Genomic DNA, 23,081 nt, shown 5'->3' on the forward strand with positions numbered 1-23,081 from the left:
GCTCCACTCACCAAACAAGAAGAAACTTTCAAAATGAGAAACATTTGCAGTCAAGCGATGTCAAAGTCTACTGTTAAGAAAATTGCCCAATGTTATAATATATAGGGAGCAACGTATAAATATGGTTTCTTGACTCAAACTGCCTCATAAATAAGACTTGTCCTTCAGAACTGATAATATAAATACGCCATCTTTCTGTAGAACTTTTAGAGAAAAACTTAAGTGAACTGGACGGGTCATGGAAGTGTTACCACCTCTTCATACACTGTATTGAAGTACAGTATTTTGTAACATGTTAAATACGAAATCGCGGTAAGTAAATTTAGGATACAAAAACTTTGAAATGCCATAAGAATACTGTATAATCACTGACTAACTTTCTAACTTTACCGTGATAATATTTAGGAATTTACCCGGCGACTAAACGGCATTTCATACAACTTGAGAGGAAGCGAAGGCATTTCTTTTCCCTTCCACTTGCCTGAGTCCGTCAGTAACAGACCGGTAGCTGTTACCTCTTAAACCTGCACCCCCTAAACTGTACACACTAGAAAATGAAATATTAAATAAAGTACCTAATTGGATATAAAATACAGTGACACAGATGTTTAACAATTACAGTGAGTATGTTTTAATGCCGATGTTACAATATTTTCAACTAATAATTAAATTAAGGAATGTTAGTTTGTATTATGAAGTCAGGGGGGAGTGACAGTGTAGATTGTCCCATTGTGTATGCTAGGGAGTAGCAACTAGCGGGGAAAAAAACATTTATCTTCTGCTATCAGTAGCTTTTTAATGTCCCAGTTGGTATAAACAACAATAAAATGCAATATAAACGCTTAGTATAGACTCTCGAAATATAGATTACGGTAAACATTTTCAATAGCAAGAATTTTCTCTATGTTCAAAGTTAATTGATAGTAAGATAGACAGTAGCATCTTCTCCTTCACGGATGATAAAGAGTGTGAGTGGAGGGGAAGGCTTATCAACCAAACTGAAATGGGGATTATTTTCGAAGTTTTGTTCTTCATTGTCCATAGCCTAGTGGAGATCCTGCGCTATCTTCTGGTTTCCTGTTCTGTTGGGATGTGTTCATGATTGTGTCGAAAAGGATGTGTGTTTTGAAACTGAGTTGAGTGTTCAGGATGTCATGTGGGTGTATTTTATATCATTCTAGTGTGTCAAGTTTCTGCTTTTTTTTTTCTTTTAGCTGGAAGTGTAGTATTTTCATGTCGTTGTCTAGATTACTGTAGTTGTGATTGGTGTTTGTGATGTGTTCTGCGTAGGTTGAATTGTTGTGTAGTTTGGTTATCAACAATTTAACCTACAATTAATATTTGAGGAGAAAAATTCGCTCCGGCGCCGGGGATCGAACCCGGGTCCTTGGTTCTACGTACCAAGCGCTCTGACCACTGAGCTACGCCGAATTCAATCCACAGCATCGGACCGAATTCTCCTCCTACAGTGTTAGCTTCCTTTTGTGTCCTGACTCCAAGTTGTAGTAAATTGGTCTAGCTAGCAGTGCATGATTCTGTACAGATTGGTGTGCACTTTACTGCGGAATCCCGGCCATTATAATAATAATAATAATAATAATAATAATAATAATAATAATAATAATAATAATAATGATTTATTTTAGCTGGCAGAGTTAAGGCCGTAAGGCCTTCTCTTCCACTCAACCAGCAAAATGTATACATACATATGTATAAACTTACAAAGAATTCAACAATTTGATTTAGGTAAGAGCTACATGTATACAAGAGCTATTTACGAATTAAACAACAAAATACTATGAACTATTAATTAAACACTGAAATACAAACTATGTAGCAGAATTAAGCTAAAATACATAGAATGTTAATATATTTCAAATAATGTTAGATAATAGAAAGAGATTATTATGAGACAATTTTGAAAATACAGCACTATCAAGATGCATGTCTAAAGGAAGGAGTAACAATGTAGACAGTGATAGTTTAAGTCAGTATGATTGGAGTGAAATGCTAAGAAGATTATCTTTTAAGCTGTTTTTAAGTGTTTATTGTCTTGCAGCCCCTAATACTTTGTGACAGGGAATTCCATTGTCGCGAGGTGGATACTGTAAAAGATGATGAATAACGAGATGTTCTATGAAGAGGTATACTTAACGCGCCACAGATAAGTGATCTGGTATTTACGTCGTGGTTAGAGTATAGATAAGAGAAACGAGACGAAAGGTAATTTGGTGTTGAAGTGTGCAGAATTCGAAAGAGCAATGACAAGGAGTGCAAAGTTCTACGTTCTTTAAGTCGGAGCCACGAAAGACTTGCGTCGGATGTTGCATACGTATCTGACGCACATATTCTGAACTCGCTGTAACTCGACTGACAGTTCAGAACTTAGGTCACTTAACAAAACGTCACAATAATCGAAATGCGGCATTACTAGGGTAGGTTTCAGTTGCTGGGGCAAGAAGTTTCTTAAGCGACTCAAACAGTGAATGGAGGAACAGATTTTTTTATCGTTTCTTTAACTTGAAAATTCCAATTTAGATTATTATCGAAAAAAGAAGCCAAGATTTTTTTACGACAGATGAATAAGGGATTAGCCATTAGTCACTCAGCTGAGTGCGCTCCTTATATAATGGCACTTGACTTGAAATATAAACGTCAACGTATATGCCCAACTTGGAATCAGGCCACGAAAGGGAAATAACACTGTAGGGGGAGAATTCGGTCCGGTGCTGTGGATTGAATTCGGCGTAGCTCAGTGGTCAGAGCGCTTGGTACGTAGAACCAAGGACCCGGGTTCGATCCCCGCCGCTGGAGCGAATTTCTCTCCTCAAATATTAATTGTCACTATAACAGATATTATTCTTTCGGACCAATTAATACCATCTTTAGTAAATTAAACCTACGCAGAACACATCACAAACTCCAATCACAGCTGCAGCAACATAGACAACAACATGAAAATACTACACATCCAGCCAAAAAAAAACTAGCAACTTGACACACAGGAGAATCGAGAAAGGTACACAACGCAGAATTGCACGCATTGTATTCTTCACCTCATATAATTAGCCTAATAATCCGTGGCGCTACAGCCCGTGAAGGGCCTAGACCTACCAGCCGGCTGCTTGCCTCACGCCCACATGCCGAAGCAGAGGTGGACGATCATCCAACGAGAATGGAGGTATCGTGTGGTTAGCACGATGATCCCCCCAGCCGTTATAGCTGACTTTCGCAACCGGATTTCGCTACCTATCGTAGCTCCCCAAGTGCATCACGTTGCTGGGTGGGCACCGGTCCCATACACTGGCCGAAATTTCATGAGAAAATTTCTTCCCCCATGAGGACTCGAACCAGTTCTCATTCCGTAACGCGAGTCCTAGGCAGGATGCCTTAGACCACTAGATCTACGCCAAGGCGCGGGACTACCTTATATAATTAGGAGCATTAAATCCAGACGTTTGAAATGGGCAGGGCATGTAGCACGTATGGGCGAATCCAGAAATGCATATAGTGTTGGGAGGCCGATGGGAATAAGACCTTTGGGGATGCCGAGACGTAGATGGGAGGATAATATTAAAATGGATTTGAGCGAGGTGGAATATTATTGTAGAGACTGGATTAATCTTTCACAGGATAGGGCTTATGTGAGGGCGGCAATGAACCTCCGTGTTCTTTAAAAGTCTTGTGTAAGTAAGTCAGTAATTTCTATCTAGGATTCTATCCTGTCTCATCATAAATATTAATTCGCACCCTGACTACGGCATCTACTGTCCAAAAGTGAAAAGCACACGATGGCAACATTGTACAAACAACCAAGTCAGTGGTGGATCGTAACCGTACATTCGCAATTATCTCTCAAACGGTTCTTTTGCGAACCCAAGTTTACTAAGACTTCTTTGCCTCTACTTTTGTCTACTGTTTACTAGATTTTTGTCTATTGAGTTTGCGCTATCGCTTCTGATACGCGATGTACAATTTTAGAATAAATCATAATTTGAATGAATTTCTATTTCATAGAAGGAAATAATACAATTCCATATCTTGTTCCCAATGCAGGGGATCTATTATGGAATTCCACATTGCTACACTGGCTGCCATACTGCTCATTCTGCCCGCTCTGGAGGGAGCCAGAATCCTGGCACTCATGAACATGGCATCATCCAGCCACACGTACTTCAGTAGGACCCTGAGTCGAGCTCTAGCCAGGAGAGGACATCAGGTAACGAGGCAGGATTTCTGCGGCATATTTGAATAAATGCTTGGCTTAGCACGTACAGTGCATTACTTATTTCTCTATCGCTTGTTCATGTAAAAACATATATTTCTAAATACGCATTTGCGTAAGTAGAGAGATACAAGAACAAAGCTATGGAGGAAGACATATGTGTATTTAGAATCTTGGTGGTTCATAATTTAATTTACAGTTGGTTACAGTTATATTTAAAATCTTGGTGGTTCATAATATAATTTACAGGTAATCACAGTTATATTTTAAATCTTGATGGTTCGTAATATAATTTACAGGTGATCACAGTTATATTTTAAATCTTGGTGGTTCATAATATAGCCTAATTTACAGGTGATCACAGTTATATTTTAAATCTTGATGGTTCGTAATATAATTTACAGGTGATCACAGTTATATTTTAAATCTTGATGATTCGTAATATAATTTACAGGTGATCACAGTTATATTTTAAATTTTGGTGGTTTGTAATGTAATTTACGGGTGATCACAATTATATTTTAAATCTTGGTGGTTCGTAATGTAATTTACAGGTGATCACAGTTATATTTTAAATCTTGGTGGTTCATAATATAATTTACAGGTAATCACTGTTATAGTTTAAATCTTAGTGGTTCGTAATGTAATTTACAGGTGATCACAGTTATATTTTAAATCTTGGTGGTTCGAGCATTCATTCAAGTCCTTCGAAGACATATTTCTCTCGCAACTGTTTCAGAGGCGTATCACAGTCTATTGTAATTTGCTACAGTGTTAAATATAATTACTAGTATTGCAGCATATTATTTTCAGCGTGTATGTCAGACTTTACAGATCACACTTGTTGCAAATCAGTATTGACGTAGTTTAAATTTACGAAGTACTATGCGACCAATCAACTAAATATCTTACGTCAATCTTGACAATTGCTGAGCGCGTGTAACATTAGAGCTGCCAACTTAAGAGAGGTTAAATGTGGGAGATGGGAATAATAATAATAATAATAATAATAATAATAATAATAATAATAATAATAATAATAATAATAATAAACACGAAAATTGAATCGGTCATTTGTAAAACCACATGAGTCACAAGTCACAGAAAATAAGTTTCAAGAAAAATAGAAAAACTATCTATAGCTAATGGATTTTATGTTAGCTGTGTGAAATTTTTACACGCTGAACATACTTTAGTATGTCTGATTACAAAAGCATTGTATCTTAATTATCTCATTTCATACCATCTTAAAATATGTTTAAAGTTCTTGAACTCATGTTGTTTTAACAACTCCAGTATTCTGTTACAATATGTAATGTATTGTTTGTTGCAGTGTAAAATACATAATTGTAATGCAGTTTTCAATCAATTTATATTGTTATTTTTATGTATGTATGTATGTATGTATGTATGTATGTATGTATGTATGTATGTATGTATGTATGTATGTATGTATGTATGTATGTATGTATGTATGTATGTATGTATGTATGTATGTATGTATGTATGTATGTATGTATGTATGTATGTATGTATGTATGTATGTATGTATGTATTTTTTTAAATATTAGTTGAACGGCATGTCCCATTACAATAAAGGTAATACTACATGCCTTGCTACCTTTATGTTTACAATATAACACATTATGTCTCGTTTCTGTCACTCTCTAGACGTATGTAGATCTGTTTTTCTGTTGTGAAAATTTGAGTCTTTCATTATATCTATTGCCTACTCTTATCTATCCTAGATTAAATTATCCTAAGTTTACTCGTCTAAATGTATGTATGTATGTATGTATGTATGTATGTATGTATGTATGTATGTATGTATGTATGTATGTATGTATGTATGTATGTATGTATGTATGTATGTATGTATGTATGTATGTATGTATGTATGTATGTATGCATGCATGCATGCATGCATGCATGTATGTATGTATGTATGTATGTATGTATGTATGTATGTATGTATGTATGTATGTATGTATGTATGTAATGTATGTATTAACACTACAATTTGGTATACACTCGGTGGCAGTGATATATAATATACAATAATACCATTACACACAAATTCCACAATTTGGGAAATCTACGGCTGACAACTAGGATCCAGAATACAAAGCAGAGGTTAAATTAAAAATACAATATGATTGCGGAGAGAATACGGAGCAATGATAAATTTAAAAATAAAGTACAATTTGATTTCGGAGAGACATGAGATGAAAATACATTGAAGAGTAATGAAATGAAGTAAAAAAAAAATTACATAGTATTATACAAGTGATTGTGTAAAATGGATAATAAATCTCCCAATACCATTAGACAAATTTTGTTAATGTCCTCATTACAGAAATAAAAAAATAAAATAAAATAAAATGAACCTAAATTTTACTTAAGATTCAAAATGGTTCATTTCATTCAGAAATTAAATACAAAACATCATAGCCGATTTTAAAAAAAAGTTATTTCTGAATAAATCATTTTCAAAGCAGTGTATCACATGTTTAATGGAAATGTATGAGTACACACATATGTTTAGTTAACAATAAGTAATTAACATACATTGCATATTATCCCTCCAACAAAGGCCTGATGGGCTTAACTACACCAGAATAAATAAATAAATAAATAAATAAATATATAAATAAATAAATAAATAAATAAATACATTTAAGTTAAGTTAAGTTAAAAAATTAAGTTAAGTTAAGTAAAATTAAATTAAGTTAAGTAAAATTAAATTAAATTAAATTAAACACACAAACAAACAAACATCTTGACAAAGAAGTGCATAGTAGCAAATGCATCACGGTGCACCATATGAGTCCGGGACTGATGTGGTTTTGAAAGGAACTCAATATTTTAATAGTTTATAGACTGCTTAGTAATGATCGGACTCATGTTGTTTCGACTGGAAATTATGCGCCTACCCGTAGTGCTTGCTATATTACCGGTAACTCATTTTCGTAAAAATGTGGACTCATGTGGTTTTACAAATGAGCAATTCAAATAAGCGTTCACTTCTGAATCGGAAAGTTTGTCGTATCAATACGGGAGAATGAAAGTCGAGAGCTAATAGGGATATCCTGAACTAGCACCAACAGATGGCGCACGTGTACTTTGAGGGATGCGCTTTGCGCGTGCATTTGTTTTTCGGTATATAAACATTGAGGATATACGTAGTGTATTAGTATATTAAATACTCTTAAAAACAACTAAAAATGGTACATTTTTGTTATGTTCCTATATGTAAAAACCAGGGAAAGCTTTTTTGTCTTCAATCAGGTCCCGAAATATTCTAAATATATGCTTTAAACCTTAAAAAATATAAGTAATTAAATTGCGCCTCGAAAGTGCTAGCTATTAAATAAAAGTAACTACTTCAGGTAAGGAATTGTTGATTACAGTTTCATTTTGGAACAGGAAAAAGAAAAATTAATGAAAACATATGCAAACTCGACAGCAAGCTATGTTAGCTTAGATTATATGCAGTAATTTTAGGAGTCTCCAAAGTTTACGCCTGCAGTAAACTCTCGATAAACTGGGATGTTTATTATCCAGACGATCCGTAGTGAAATCCATTTCGTGAATAATGTTTTTAATGTACTATACCCTAATTATTAAAACCATGTTTTAACTTCAAAATTTCAAAATCATCCCACATAGGCCTAGTATTCAAAATTGCATGTCTTTAACCTACGAAACGCGCGACTAATCGTGATACTACTGCGATCATATTGTATCACCCTATTAAAAATTGCATATGATCTACAGAAAAAATACAAGGAATTCAATATCGATAGTCCCTTCCCTATAAAAAAAAGCACATTGGTGGCTGCATAACCTGTTTTTAGAGTACGGTTCTTAAATACTAATGGTTAAAGAAGGCAATATTCACCTTCGACATAGTTCCTATTTTTTTATTCGTGCATCTCGTTCTCGAAGTTCTCGTTTAGATTCATGAACATTCAATTTACTCGTATCTATATTCTGCATACTGCAGATTCCCCACCCATCTAGGGGAATCGCTCAATATTATACAGGTTTACGTTATTATTTATTGTAAATTAAATTAAATTATAAGGTAAGAAAATATTTAATTATATTAAATTATACTAGGTTATACAAAATACATAATTGTAAATATACTTTTGACACGCACAGAAAACCAACAAGCGGGAAAACGTAATCAACTGTAGCATATGACATAACATACCCCTACAACATGTTCCGCCGCATGGAACCTCCTGCCATCTAGTGGTAAAACTTCCCATAATATATCCCTATTGCTGGTGACTCGCGCATTAGCATGGAAGTTGGTAGGCCTGTAATTTAACTACAAACCGATGTCAAAACTATAGCAGCGACCTCCTTCCGATGCGACTTGTCCCTTGACCATAAAGTAGCTATTATTTTACATTAGCTTTTTATTTTCCAGGTGTTGGAAATAAGCCCTGATGTGGACCCAGAGCCTACGCCCAATAGAACATCCATTCTCATGAAAGGAATATATGAAGCCATCGCAAAGCGGTTTGCTAGATACGAAGATTTTGCTGTTCTTAATTCTCTTCATCACGTTAATTCATTTTCTTTGTGGTGTGAAATTGTATGCACAGAAGAACTACAGTCAGAAGGAGCACAGGAACTATTAGGGCTATCATCAAGCGAAAGATTTGATGCTATCATCACGGACACAAGCCTAAATGAATGCTTCTATGGATTTATAAGCAAATTCGGTTCGCCTCCTGTAATAGGAATTTCGTCACATGGAATATTACCATGGACAAGTACCTTCATGGGAACTCCAGAAAATCCTTCTTACATGCCGCATTACCTTCTGCCGTACTCAAATCACATGAATTTCATCGAAAGACTTCACAATTTTATGTTAGTTAACTATGTGAATTTTATTTACGAGTATTACGTTATTTATAATCAAGAAACCATAGCGAGGAGATATTTTAAAGAAGAGTTGGAATCGTACTGGAATCTGGAGAGGAATTTCAGTTTGTTTCTTGCCAATATTGTTTTCGGACTCGATTATCCTCGCCCACTGTCGCCGAATGTTATTCCAGTTGGTGGAATGCACATCAAAAAAGAATACAAGCCTCTACCCAAGGTGATTATTATTATTATTATTATTATTATTATTATTATTATTATTATTATTATTATTATCATCATCATCATCATCATCATCATTATCATCATCATCGTCATCATTCATCTCGGAAAATTTCGATTAGTGTTTGTCAAAGAAAAGATTTCATTTGTAGGATCTTGTGGCAGTGCATAGTGCTCGTCTTATGTTTTGGTAATCCTAGAGAGCCGTAAGGGCTTCTAGAGTGGATTACAACAGACCGAGGAGTGGCTCCCTCGGATAGATGGCGCTTTGGTGAGTCGCGGAATGTGTGGTGGTGCAATGTTCGGGACAAAGGATGCAGTAGAACGCAATCACGTGAATCGCGAACAGATGCCATCAACCTGAAGAGGCGGCGGCATATTTACAGGGAAGACGAAGGGGCGTTGCTGTTTACGCGGATTTCGTCAGAATTGAATTCCATAGCCGAATCGATAAAATGGCACCAAGCATTGAATTACGTGCTTGCAGAGCGCTTCTAAGCACTTCAAAATTATTCCAATATAACTAGGTTGCACAGCTTGCCTACGAGCCCTTCTCTGAACGGCAAAATTTACCGTTTCCTTAAGAATTGATATTTTATTAGCTGACTCCCTGTTTTTATTAATCAACTTTTAGGAATTCTTTCCAGTGTTTTTCGCAAAGGCTGATTACTATTATGTCTATGCTAGAATCGTGCACAACCGGTTACAAAAAATAGAAATTATACAGGGTGTAAGGGGTATAAGTGCTGTCCTTTTAATAGTCATCGGGGAGGTACAGGATCAAAAAATGTCCATACAACATAGGGTCAAAACTTGATAGTTTTCCCAGAAAAAATACTTATTTTCTTGTTTTATTTCCGTTATACTGCTTATATCGTTAGTAAAATTACGAAAACAATTACAGCATTAGACATATCTAGCAAGGAGTTATTATTAGTTTAAATAAATATTTGTGTTTTCTATTACGTTTTCGTGAAATTAAATAAAAATGCATGCTTAAATTTGTTAATATTCTGGCGTGAGAGACGTGGCAACGTGTTCAGCAGGCAGTACTCTGCACAGACGTAAGCACGAGTCAGCTAAGTTCAAGCTCCTCCCCTGCAGAGCGGATGGCAGTTCAGTACAGGGTATTCGATAAACAACTGACAATGTAATTCACAGTTTAGGAATATCATATGTTATTAATTTAGGGAGAAGGTCGTCTTAATTCAAGTGAGGCAAGAAGAATGTACTGTCAACGTGTTCTCAAAGAAGGTTGCCTAATCGGCGAACTTTTGTAGCAGTTTCTCAACGAAGTCTCTTGCTCCGTTTCGAAAATCACACAACCAGAAATTTGTTTAAAAATGATACTGCTTTACGGAAGCTGGAGAGATTAAAATGTTGTATTAGAAAAACCATTATTGTTTATTTTTTAAACGTACAATAAAAATGGAGCAATATTTTTACATAAAATATAAATTTACCATAATGTTCTATTAATGAGATTGAAAGTTTGTATTTGCTGCTCATTTTATGTATACAAAAGTATTGTCATGGTCCGCCCCTGCATTAGAAGAGAGCATCTGTTTTGTACCGTTATGTATGTATCCGCTTAAGCTGTTCTGTGTATTTCTAAACTCCCTCTTCCCCGCTTGAGCTGTACTGTGTATTTCTAAACTCCCTCCTTCCCATCTAGCAACTTTGCAAAACGTCTAATATTGTAAACTTTAATAATTAGTTAAACATTGCAAATAGAAAAAATAGTAAGGACATTTTTTCTTCCTTATGACATGAATAATCATCAGTTAAAAAAAAAAAAAAATCGACCTGGTTGGCGAGTTGGTATAGCGCTGGCCTTCTATGCCCAAGGTTGCAGGTTCGATCCCGGGCCAGGTCGATGGCATTTAAGTGTGCTTAAATGCGACAGGCTCATGTCAGTAGATTTACTGGCATGTAAAAGAACTCCTGCGGGACAAAATTCCGGCACATCTGGCGACGCTAATATAACCTCTGCAGTTGCGAGCGTCGTTAAATCATTTTTAACATTCAGTTAAAATAATGGTACTTATACCCCTTATACCTTGTATATTGCTGTTGAACGCTGGCGCTGTAGTCAGTATGCAAAGCTCTTTCGTCTCGCGGTGTGTCTCAGGTTGCGTTTATCGAATATTCGAGTTGTTTCTCACTCTTTGTGGGTGGACGGCAAAGGCATACCTCACTGAGGCATGGAGGAGTTCCAAGAGCCCTTGCAAGGACGCGTTTATCATCGTTTAGGCATACTATTTAATTGATAATTCTTTTTGTCTCAGTACAATCAATCACTCAATCATCCATCCATCCATCCATCCAACCAACCATGGATTCATTGACTGATTCAGTGATTCACAGATTGGTTAATTAATTAATTCAGGTCTTACAGTTGGTATCGTCAAGAGCAAAACATATCTTTTAAAAATGATTTATTAATGAAGAACTGCATCTGCTTAGAGTAATTAAAAGGCATTAACAACTACTATTTTAGAGGTAGGTATTCATTTTGATTTTGATGTGTAAACGTTACAACAGAATGTATGTACTTATTTGCTCTTCTATTTAGTAAGTAATTGTAATTTATTCTAGTCCACACCTGTGGAGTAACGGTCAGCGCGTCTGGCCGCGAAACCAGGTGGCCCGGGTTCGATTCCCGGTCGGGGAAAGTTACCTGGTTGAGGTTTTTTCCGGGGTTTTCCCTCAACCCAAGATGAGCAAATGCTGGGTAACTTTCGGTGCTGGACCCCGGACTCATTTCACCGGCATTATCACCTTCATCTCATTCAGACGCTAAATAACCTAAGCTGTTGATAAAGCGTCGTAAAATAACCTACTAAAAAATATGTAATTTATTCTATAATTTCATTTCTTTACACACCAGATTTCATATTCTGCATTACACTTATTTCCTTTGTTGTTACCGGTGTCCATTTATTAATTATATATGTTATGAAGATACGTGTAATGCAGTATGCAATCTATTGTAGGCCTATATTAAGCAAATATATTTTTAAAATTACACATGGCAAAATTCCTTCAATTGTTGCTCCGTTTGTATACCCAGAAAAGTCAGTGTTTTGTCTAGCCTACAAAACATCAGGGCAACCGATTGAAATTCGAACATTCGGTTGGATGCTCTACCTTGACGGATGCTCTCTGAGCGGTCGAATGTAAGCCCTATTCTGCAGTTCTCTAGTCTGTGTGTGTTTTTTTTTATTTTTGTTACCAGCATTTCCGAAAATCTGTCCTGCAATATATTGAATACCTGCATGGATGAACGTTGTATGTAGCAATCTGCCAACTTTTCAGGTAACAAATGGACCATATCATGGAGAAAGGAACCCACATAGTACTGAAGTTGAGTAAAATTGAGTCGAAGTTAAAAGGAAGACAAAAAAATCCACAGATAAATGTATAACGTTGGCTCTAATATTTATCACATGCGTATTATGTGAAATACCTTTTACTCAAATATTGAATTCATAAACCTCATATTTTAAAACATATGGTATTCTGCAGAAATGATCCAACTCATATATTTGTATTGATGCAGTATTGTTTGAATATTTTCAGTTACATTCATTCATTAATTCATAGTGTTTAGTTGGTATAGCGCTGGCCTTCTATGTTCGAGGTTGCGGGTTCGATCCCGGCCGAGGTCGATGGCATTTACTGTAAGTGTGTTTAAATGTGACAGGCTCATGTCAGTAGATTTACTGGCATGTAAAAGAACTCCTGGGGGACAAAATTCCGGCACACCGGCGACGTTGATATAACCTCTGCAATTGCGAGCGTCGTTAAATAAACCATATTTTTTTTTTCATAGTGTTCTGCCTAACGACAGGTTTTTCACACCAAAGCCAGCAATCTCCAAAATTTCCTATTTTTCGCTTTCCTCTTAATCATCGCATATGATCCGTGTATCTTAATGTTGTTTTAGTGACAAAGATCTATATAAATAATTATGGAATTTGTTTAATATTATTATAGACACAGTATGTAAATTATTATTGAAGTGTAATATTAATTTTATACATATCAAATTTCAACATATGTTTCTTGTAAACCACGAAAGTAATACAGAAATTTATAGAAGAAAAATTGTAATAATAATAATAACCATTATTATCATCAAATAGTGAAAGTACGAGGCGCGTCCATAAAGTAACTTTCCCACTCGTCCCACAGCTAGTAAACAATAGGTCTTGCCAAAATAACTGAAAGCACTTGGATATTAGTGTCAATTTTTCTCATGATCTAGTGGAAGAATCGGAATGAATTTTTTTAAGCAGCCTAGGAGATAATTTAATTTTGGTAACTAGAATAATTTTAATATGTTAGTCTTGAAATGAAATATGATTCTTTTTAATTGAAAAATTAATGTCACTGATTTTAATTGAACATTGAAATAAAATTAATGTAAGTAGACCAAGAAGATAATGTTTGAATGGAGGACCGGAAAATTAAACAAACTTCAGAATACGTTGCAGGTGTTGATGAAGACTGCTTTCAGCAGAATTTTTCTGCAGGATTTCTTGTTTTTTTATTTTTAAATTTTGTTTTTCTGCAGGATTTGTTGTTTTTCTCATTTTTTCAAATTTGTTTTCTGCAGGATTTTTGTTTTTCTCTTTTTTCAAATTTGTTTTACTGCAGGATTGTTTGTTTTTCTCATTTTTCAATTTTTTAATGATCGTTCTACTGCATCACTTCAGTTGGAGATAACTACAGATAATGTAGACATGATCATAGGCATAATTATTGACTTTCTCCTTGTTTCTATTTAGTCCAAATTTTTATCAAGTTTTATCATTGTTATCTACATTATATTTTCAGTATGTTTTTTTCTGTTGCTTTTGTGAATGTTTCGAATTCATTTTATCTATTAAATATTTGTAACTTAGTTAATAAAGGGTATAACATTAGATCAGTTTATAGTAAATTAATGTTCTTATTGTTTTTGTTATTTAGAATTCTGAACCTAATCTAAAGGTAATTCTTTTACAGACTTAGTGTTGTATAGACCCTTATTTGGTTATATCTATACTTCACCGGTTCTTTAATCCATTTTTACCTAGAGATGATTTCAGGTAATTCACCATTCTTTACTATTAAAAAATATGACAAATTGCATTTGAAGAATTGATTTTTAAAATCGTTCCAGAGACAGGTAGGCAGATAGAAAATGAGAAATACTATGAACTTTCGAAATAGAGTTTCGCAGAACTACAACTTTCTTTTTACCCGTGCGATAAGGAAGTACAACTTACGTTACATTATTGTTGCAGGATCTGAAAGACATCTTGGACGAAGCAAAAGACGGCTTCATACTCTTCAGCTTGGGAACGAACTTTCAGTTCGAACGACTTCAGAAAGAAAAAATAAGTGCATTTGTCGACGCTTTTGCGGCGTTATCCCAGCTAATCATTTTGAAATGTGCAATTAATGACTTTGAAGGAATTACGCTACCTCCTAATGTTGTCGTATGTGAATGGTTACCACAAAATGACGTACTAGGTATGGTAATTATTACTAATTATTTAAACCCATATGTCACCCAATAATCTATCCAGGCTTTTCTATAGGATTTGTTGTTTTTCTCAGTTTTTCAAATTTGTTTTTCTGCAGGATTTTTTGTTTTTCTCATTTTCAATTTTTTTCACTGCAGGAGTATTTGTTTTTCTCATTTTTCATTTTTTACGAACATCCTACTGTATCACTTCAGTTGGAGGCAACTACGAATAATGTAGACATGACCATAGGCATAATAATATAAATTGACTTTTTCCTTGTTTTTAATTAGTCCAAAATGTTTGTCAAATTTTATCATTGTTATCTACATTATATTTCCAATATGTTTCTTTTTGTTGCTTTTATACATTATGTTAATTTGTGGTAAGCAGTTAGCCTCTCTGAACGTATGTTTGTTCTCGTATAGGTGAGTCTATGTGAAATTGGACATCAAGAACCTTACAAATGTTTAATGACTCAGAAAAAAGAAGATACATTTATAGAGGGATAGATGTTACTTTACTCTGTGAAATTTGTTTTCGTTTAAGTCTATTATTTTTTTGTTTTATTGCGTTAAATTTATCGTATTTCCGTAAAAATCTCCAGTTTCAAAGGGCATAAACTTGAAACGACTTACAATAGACATTATGACAAAAGTTCATATTATAGCTTAGAGTACGATTTGCATAACTTACTATGTATGCTTCATATTTTATATTAATTTTTAACAGGGGTATAATTAGATAAATAGATATTTGATAGACTTCCGCACGGAAAGCAATATAAATAAAAATATCAACTGATTCCTCTCTCTCTGAAGAAGTTATATCAATTTTAATATTGGTGATCCATAAATAAGTACTTCTGTAAAAAAATAATTTTGCTAAATTACCTATATTAGCTACGCCCAAGTCCCGAGTCGAGTGATGGAGAACACGATGGAAGAAGTACAATATGGTAGGAAACCCAAGAAGATATTCATTCATTCATTCATTCATTCATTCATAGTGCTCTGCCCAATGGAAGGTCTTTCACTGCAAACCCAGAATTCTCCAGTCTTTCCTATTTTTTGGGCTTCCTATTAGTCTCCGCATATGATATATATATATATATATATATATATATATATATAAATGTCGTCTATTATATGATATCTTCTTCTGTCCCGAACTCTTCTCCCGTTCACCATTCCTTCCAGTGCATCCTTCAGTAGACAATTTCCTTTCAGCCAGTTACCTAGCCAATTCCTTTTTCTCTTCCTGATCAGTTTCAGCATTATTCTTTCTTCCCCCACTCTTTCCAACACAGCTTCATTTCTTATTCTGTCTGCCCACTTCACACGCTCCATTCTTCTCCACATCCACATTTCAAATGCTTCTATTCGCTTTTCTTCACTTCATCGTAATGTTTCTGCACCATAAAATGCTATACTCCACACAAAACACTTCACTAGTATTTTCCTTAGTTATTTTTTCAGAGGTCCGCAGAAGATACTCCTTTTTTCTATTACAAGCTTCTTTGGCCATTGCTGTCCTCCTTGAAATAATAATTTTAATTGTAAAGGAAACTACAGTAAAATAACCAAGGATAGGATATCTATCTTATTGAAGCAGGTGATGAGAATAAATAAATAAATAAATAAATAAATAAATAAATAAATAAATAAATAAATAAATAAATAAATAAATAAATAAATAAATAACTAAGTAAATAAATAAATAAGCAAACAAATAAATAAATAAACAAATAAAGAAATAAGTAAATAAATAAATAAATAAGCATATAAATAAATGAGCAAATAGATAAATAAGTAAATAATTAAATAAGCTAACAAATAAATAAGTAAATAAATAAATAAACTAATAAATAAATAAGTAAATAAATAAGTAAATGAATAAATAAATAAGTAAATAAATAAATAAATAAATAAATAATCTAAACATAATAATTGACACTTGATGCTATAATAATTTTCTTCTTGAGCTTTATTTCGAGATAAGTGAAAATTTTTCTGATAACTGAAAAAATAGAAACAAATATACAGAATAAATAGTCTGCCATTACAGTTATTAAAATAATTAATTAATTCATTGTTTGAACAAAATGAGTAACTCTAGATTTAATATAACCTTTGAATTTCGTTATGTATATAAGAAATGCATAAACCTGTAAAATGTCATACTTACAACAAATAGCCTACTGTTGGTGTCATAAAAGACTCCAGATAAGTAGTATGAAATTCTAGAGCAGCTAAGTTGCAAGGGTTAAATTTCAATTTTAAAGAGTTCGGCAGCTATGTCTGCATAAAGAACGTAAGTTTCATCATATACTGTAAGTTTGGCTAGTTTTTGTAAGGAAATTATTAGACCTAGGGATGTCATATTTCGCAGAAACACTCATCTGTCTCTATTCTTATTGTGTAAAAAGTAATGACAATTAAAATCTTTTCACACAAGTGACAGGTAACGTATACAAAATATGTTTCGCATCTGACTTTTCCACAAGGGGGACCACGCACGCTGAATGTGGAGTTTTTTTTTTTTTTTTTTTTTTTTTTTTTTTTTTTTTTTTTTTTTTTTTTTTTTTTTTGCGAAAGAGAGACCCGAAGGTTTACACTACAGCCTGAGGCTTATTGTGCCTAATATTCCTGACAACGTGGAATTACTGATAACCCTTTCGGAAGGTTGGCAGCTCTGCTAACCTAAAAATTAGGCCTACATACCGAGGATAAAGATGTTTCTTGTAATCCAAAGAAATTCGTAATCTCCTGCCATTTTTTTAAATTGCTCGAAATAACACAAATCTTAATTCTTTGTTACAGCCCACCCAAACATCAAGGCATTCCTGACTCACTGTGGAAGACTGAGCGTAATGGAAGCGATATACCGGGCCGTGCCGATTGTAGCGATGCCTCTTGCTATGGATCAGCATGCGAATATGAGATTAGTGCTAGAAAGGGGCGTCGCGGTGCATCTCGATTACAAGTCACTCACGAAGGACACTGTTCTCTCAGCGATGAGGGAAATTCTTAGCAATCACAGGTAAGTTATTTTCTATTAATATTAACATGGATTAGCTATCTGCCGATCCGGAGTTACGTTCGGGCACGTGTTCGATTCTCGCTTGGGCTGATTACCTGGTTGGGTTTTTTTCCGAGGTTTTCCCAAACCATAAGGCAAATGTCAGGTAATCTATGGCGAATCCTCGGCCTCATCTCGACAAATACCATCTCCCGATCACCAATCCCATCGACGCTAAATAACCTCGTAGTTGATACAGTGTCGTTAAATAACCAAGTAAAAAAAAAAAGGATCGGGAACATCGTATTCAATATGGAAACTGTATTCAAATCTATCTGAATACTTCATGAAAATGTAGTAATTTTAATTGTACAGGGACATCATTTTATTTTTACTTCAATTTTTATTGTACCTGAGTTTTTGAATGTACTTCACTCCCACCCCCTCTACCAGTAAACTTCAAACCGTTCTCTACACAGAACCAAGGCCACGTATGCGGTCATAGTAAGCAGTACTGAGTTAGTGAGTATAGTACGTTCCAGAAATATATTCGCGTTTTCCAGTGACGAAAGAGCTTTCAATATTGAATCATATTTTCGCACAGGTACTGTCATCCGTTTGCTTATGTCGCATCCCGGTTTCCCCCACCCGCTTCAGCTCGCTTCCCTGTAAAGGCTATTGGCTAGGCTGTCTTAGCTCTTTTCTGAAAACATTAATTTCTGTTAGGAATTGGACGTTTACATTAATATTTTACAACTGTTTAAAATAGCTTAAATAAAAGGGCCTCGTTAAATAATTCACTGCCACATGATTTCCCCTCTTTCTACGACCCTGCTATATAACCATTTGAACGGACAGAAGTGAAGATTGAATTTACAGTACGTAAGGTACTCTTTTATAGAGTAGGTACAGAATTATTTCAACATGAGTTACTAGTGCGAAGACCGAAACTGGTAATTGGAATTAGGTACAATAGTCTATAGTGCAATAATATGCACAAAAGAACTGAAGCATGTATCGAAATGAACGGCCACCATTTTGAAAAAATGTGTTTAAATATACATATTATGATTATTTTTCAATTTAACTTCATTCTCTATATTGTACGCTAATGTGCTGTAGACAGTATAATATACACTGCATAATGAATACGTCCGAATGCATATCTCAATGCGTGAGTAAAACACTTATTGTTAATACAGTACTGTATTTTGATTAAACAAAAACCTAATGAAAATTATAAAACTCAAAATCGCGATATTTTCTACTTTACCTAAATGGATGAATTACTTTTCTTCCTTCCTATACCTACTAAAGTGATCGTTTGTATTTTAAGTCAGTATCATCGAATCCCAGTCGTGTATTTACGGTTCTGAACCTTTAATCCAAAGGAATAGCCAGGTTAATATTAAAAATGTTAGTAAAAATAAAATGATGTCCCTGTACTTCCACGAATACTAACTTTACTATTTACACTATTTTAACTAGCTCTTTCACAAACCCTAACTTCACTATTTGCAATACTTTAATTGGCATTTTCACAAAAAATTAGTTTACTATTTACAATATTTTGGTAGTTACACAACACAGAACTGCACGCATTGTATTCTTCACCTGACATAATTAGGAACATTAAATCCAGACGTTTGAGATGGGCAGGGCATGTAGCACGTATGGGCGAATCCAGAAATGCATATAGAGTGTTAGTTGGGAGACCGGAGGGAAAAAGACCTTTAGGGAGGCCGAGACGTAGATGGGAGGATAATATTAAAATGGATTTGAGGGAGGTGGGGTATGATGATAGAGACTGGATTAATCTTGCACAGGATAGGGACCGCTGGCGGGCTTATGTTAGGGCGGCAATGAACCTTCGGGTTCCTTAAAAGCCATTTGTAAGTAAGTATGTAAGTATTTACAATATTTTGACACGTACGTTTACTATTTTCAACTAAAACTTTAAAAATCACTGAATTTACTATCTACAATATTTAATATCCTGCCGGAAACTTTTCCGCATACACGCGTAGAATGGGAGAAGACGATCTTGACTAGCAACTCAAATCGAGCGAGAACAGCTGATTAGGGTGCTCCGTTTAGTTTTGTTAGGAAACAAATTTGCATTACTTTTTATTTAATTTACACGAAAACCGTCCATTCTATCGAAAGACGACAAAGGAAAAAAAAATTCTTTATTATATTCTCTATTGGTATTGAGAGAAATCAAGATTCTATTAATAGTAATTATCCGCAACGACGACGTTAAAGTTTTAGGAAAAAAACATTTTTTATTTCGAAAACTATAAACTTTCCACCGATGTGGTATTAGACTTTTTTTGTTATACTCAATACGAACAATTCGCTCTGCAAAGCCTACAGGATTATTTCACTTTCACCCTGTATATTAAGAACCCTGTATTACCAGGTACTGATGCTACAAATCGTTATCGATCCACGGCCTTGTAAATAAATTCGGGGAGACAGGAAGTGTTACAGATAGGAAATGAAGCAGACGGCTTATTGCCATCAGTTCATCACAGAGGAAAACTTGGATGAAATTAGACATCGCCTGAAAAATTTCCTTCGTCATCTTTCGCAGAAAACGAGTAGGCCTATGTTTTGCAGTTCTGTGGGAATTACTACAAAGTTAGATTAAAAGCATAAAAACTTACAGCTTTGCACGGTGCAATAACTTCGACCAGGTGATTATATAGTATGAGTAAAATTTAAATGGAGTACATGACGGTGAATCTGACGTTATAATAATCTACTACTGTTTGCGAAAAGCTTTTATTTCATATCTATGATATACAGGGACATCATTTTATTTTTACTAACATTTTTAATATTAACTTGCCTATACCTCTGGATCAATGCCGTTTGCTACCACGTTCCACGACTGGAGTTCGATGATACTGGCGTAATACACAAACAACTCACTTTACTAGGTATAGGAGGGAAGAAAAGTAGTTCATCCATTTACGTAAACTAGGAAATATTGCGCTTTTGAGTTTGATCATTTTCATTAAGTTTTTGTTTAATCAAAATACAGTACAGTATTAACAATGAGTGCTTTTAATCACGAACTCAGCTGTCCCTGTGGACGTATTCATTATGCAGTGTATATTATACTGTCTACAGCACATTAGCGTACAATATAGAGAATAAAGTTAAATTGAAAAATAATCATAATATGAATATTTAAACACATATTTTAAAATGTTGGCCGTTCATTTCGATACAGGCTTCAGTTCTAATGTGTATATTATCGCACTATAGACTATTGTACCTAATCCCAATTACTAGTTTCGTTCTTCGTACTAGTAACTCATGTTGAAATAATTCCGTAGCTCTCTATAAAAGGGTACCTTAGGTACTGTAAATTCAATCTTCACTTCTGCCCGATCCGAAAAGATAAAATTACTCAGACATACTATCTACTGTCCGTCCAAGTGGTTATGTCGTAGGGTCGTAGAAAGGGAGGAAATCACGTGACAGTTAATTACTTAACAATACCCTTTTGTTTAAGTTATTTTAAACAGTTGTATATTACGTAGACGTCCAATACATAACAGAAATTAACGTTCTGAGAAAGGAGCTAAGACAGCCCAGCCACTAGCTGGCGAATAAAAGCTGGTGGGGGAAACCGGGATACGACGTAGGCAAATGGACGACAGTACCTGTGCGAAAATGATTCAATATTGAAAGCTCTTTCGTCACTGGAAAACGCGAACATATTTTTGGAACGTACTGTTTACTATGACCGTAAGGCTACTATGACTATATATGCAGCCTTGGTTCTGTGTAGAGGACGGCTGGACTTCATTAGTAGAAGGGGTGGGAGTGAAGTACCGTACATTCAAAAACTCAGGTACAATAAAAATTTAAGTAAAAATAAAATGATGTCCCTGTATAAATACTCAAAGACAACAGGTATTGGAGCTCCAAAAATCCCAAGCTATTTCACTAAGTGTTTTGAAAATAAAAAGTATGGTAGCGATACGTTATCAGTGCTAAGAGCATAATAGGTTCATGTTTTTTAACGATGTCAATGCCAAAAGGTATAATGGGAATGGTATTTTATTACTTTTTGTTGAGTTAACGGAGAGAAGCTTATTTTTTCCCTTTCCAGCATGATTCTGTTACAGTATAAACAGCCGAATATTCTGTGGACGAACTTCATACTTTATTCATGGATAGAATTATCAGTAGACATGTGTGACCCTCTCGATCTCCTGACTTATTTCCTATAACCTGTATTTCGTAGGAATTTTAAAAATATACACTGCAGTATACGAAAATAATTCAAATAGCACCTAGGAAACATCTCCTCCTTTTCTCAATTTCTTAAGTAGATGCCATAAATGAGTGTTTTGAACCGAAAAGAGGACAGCTTCAGCGTCTTCTTTCTTAATTTGGGTCAGTAAATACAAATTTTAACTACTCGTATTTAGTGATATTTTACATTAACTCTTGTATTCTGCCGAATCACTATATATTCACAGCATTTGACACGGTATTAAACTTTTAAAATACTAAATAAGATAATACTGCTTTTCTCACTTAATTACAATTTAGTCTCACTAGAGCTAACTGCCACTAGAGATTATTAGGACATGCAAAAATAACTTTCTTTTTCGAAATATTGCTTAATTTCCATTGTACCAAAGTAGCTCATGCGATAATTATAATCTCCTCGATAAATAAGATCATGATAAATATGACAAAATCTAGTGTTGTGGGATTTAATCGATTAATCGATCAATTTATGTTGTAAGATTAATCGATCAAAAATATTTAATCTAATAATCGAGTCGATTAAAATTAATCGGCTGTAGTTGATATTAATTATTATTTTGTTAATACAAACTCATAATAAAAATTCCGGCAATATTTCTCTCTCAGAAATTGCTTATTTAAAAGCACAATAGTACTGTTATTTTCTAACTGTAAAACAGGTAGTGTAGGAAAAATATTTGCACAAACACTTCAGAAAGAGGTGGAGATATGAGGACTGTGACCTAGTCTACCTCTATTGAAAGCTGAAACACAATGCGAAATCCTTATTAAGTTTTATGGTTTTCCAAGAAACTTCCACCTTGTTGTCAGCTCATCTTCCTAGCATATGAAATACACACTTTTCTGGGATTCGTCCCTCTCATCCCTTATAAAATAGCCATGTCTACACTGTGTGC

General features: G+C 34.5%; 1 protein-coding gene across 1 annotated transcript in view; it reads left to right on the forward strand.

The window, feature by feature from the left end:
* Positions 1 to 222: 222 nt before the first annotated feature.
* Positions 223 to 23,081, forward strand: part of LOC138706515 (UDP-glucosyltransferase 2-like) — a 98,068-nt gene continuing 75,209 nt past the window's right edge. The window contains exons 1-5 of the mRNA XM_069835884.1: positions 223 to 312; positions 4,057 to 4,219; positions 8,667 to 9,347; positions 14,647 to 14,875; positions 17,691 to 17,910. Coding sequence (XP_069691985.1) covers positions 293 to 312; positions 4,057 to 4,219; positions 8,667 to 9,347; positions 14,647 to 14,875; positions 17,691 to 17,910 — 1,313 coding nt within the window. The 5' untranslated portion in view covers positions 223 to 292. The remainder of the gene's footprint in view (positions 313 to 4,056; positions 4,220 to 8,666; positions 9,348 to 14,646; positions 14,876 to 17,690; positions 17,911 to 23,081) is intronic.

Source organism: Periplaneta americana, chromosome 9, assembly GCF_040183065.1.
Source record: "Periplaneta americana isolate PAMFEO1 chromosome 9, P.americana_PAMFEO1_priV1, whole genome shotgun sequence".
Classification (NCBI taxonomy): domain Eukaryota; kingdom Metazoa; phylum Arthropoda; class Insecta; order Blattodea; family Blattidae; genus Periplaneta; species Periplaneta americana.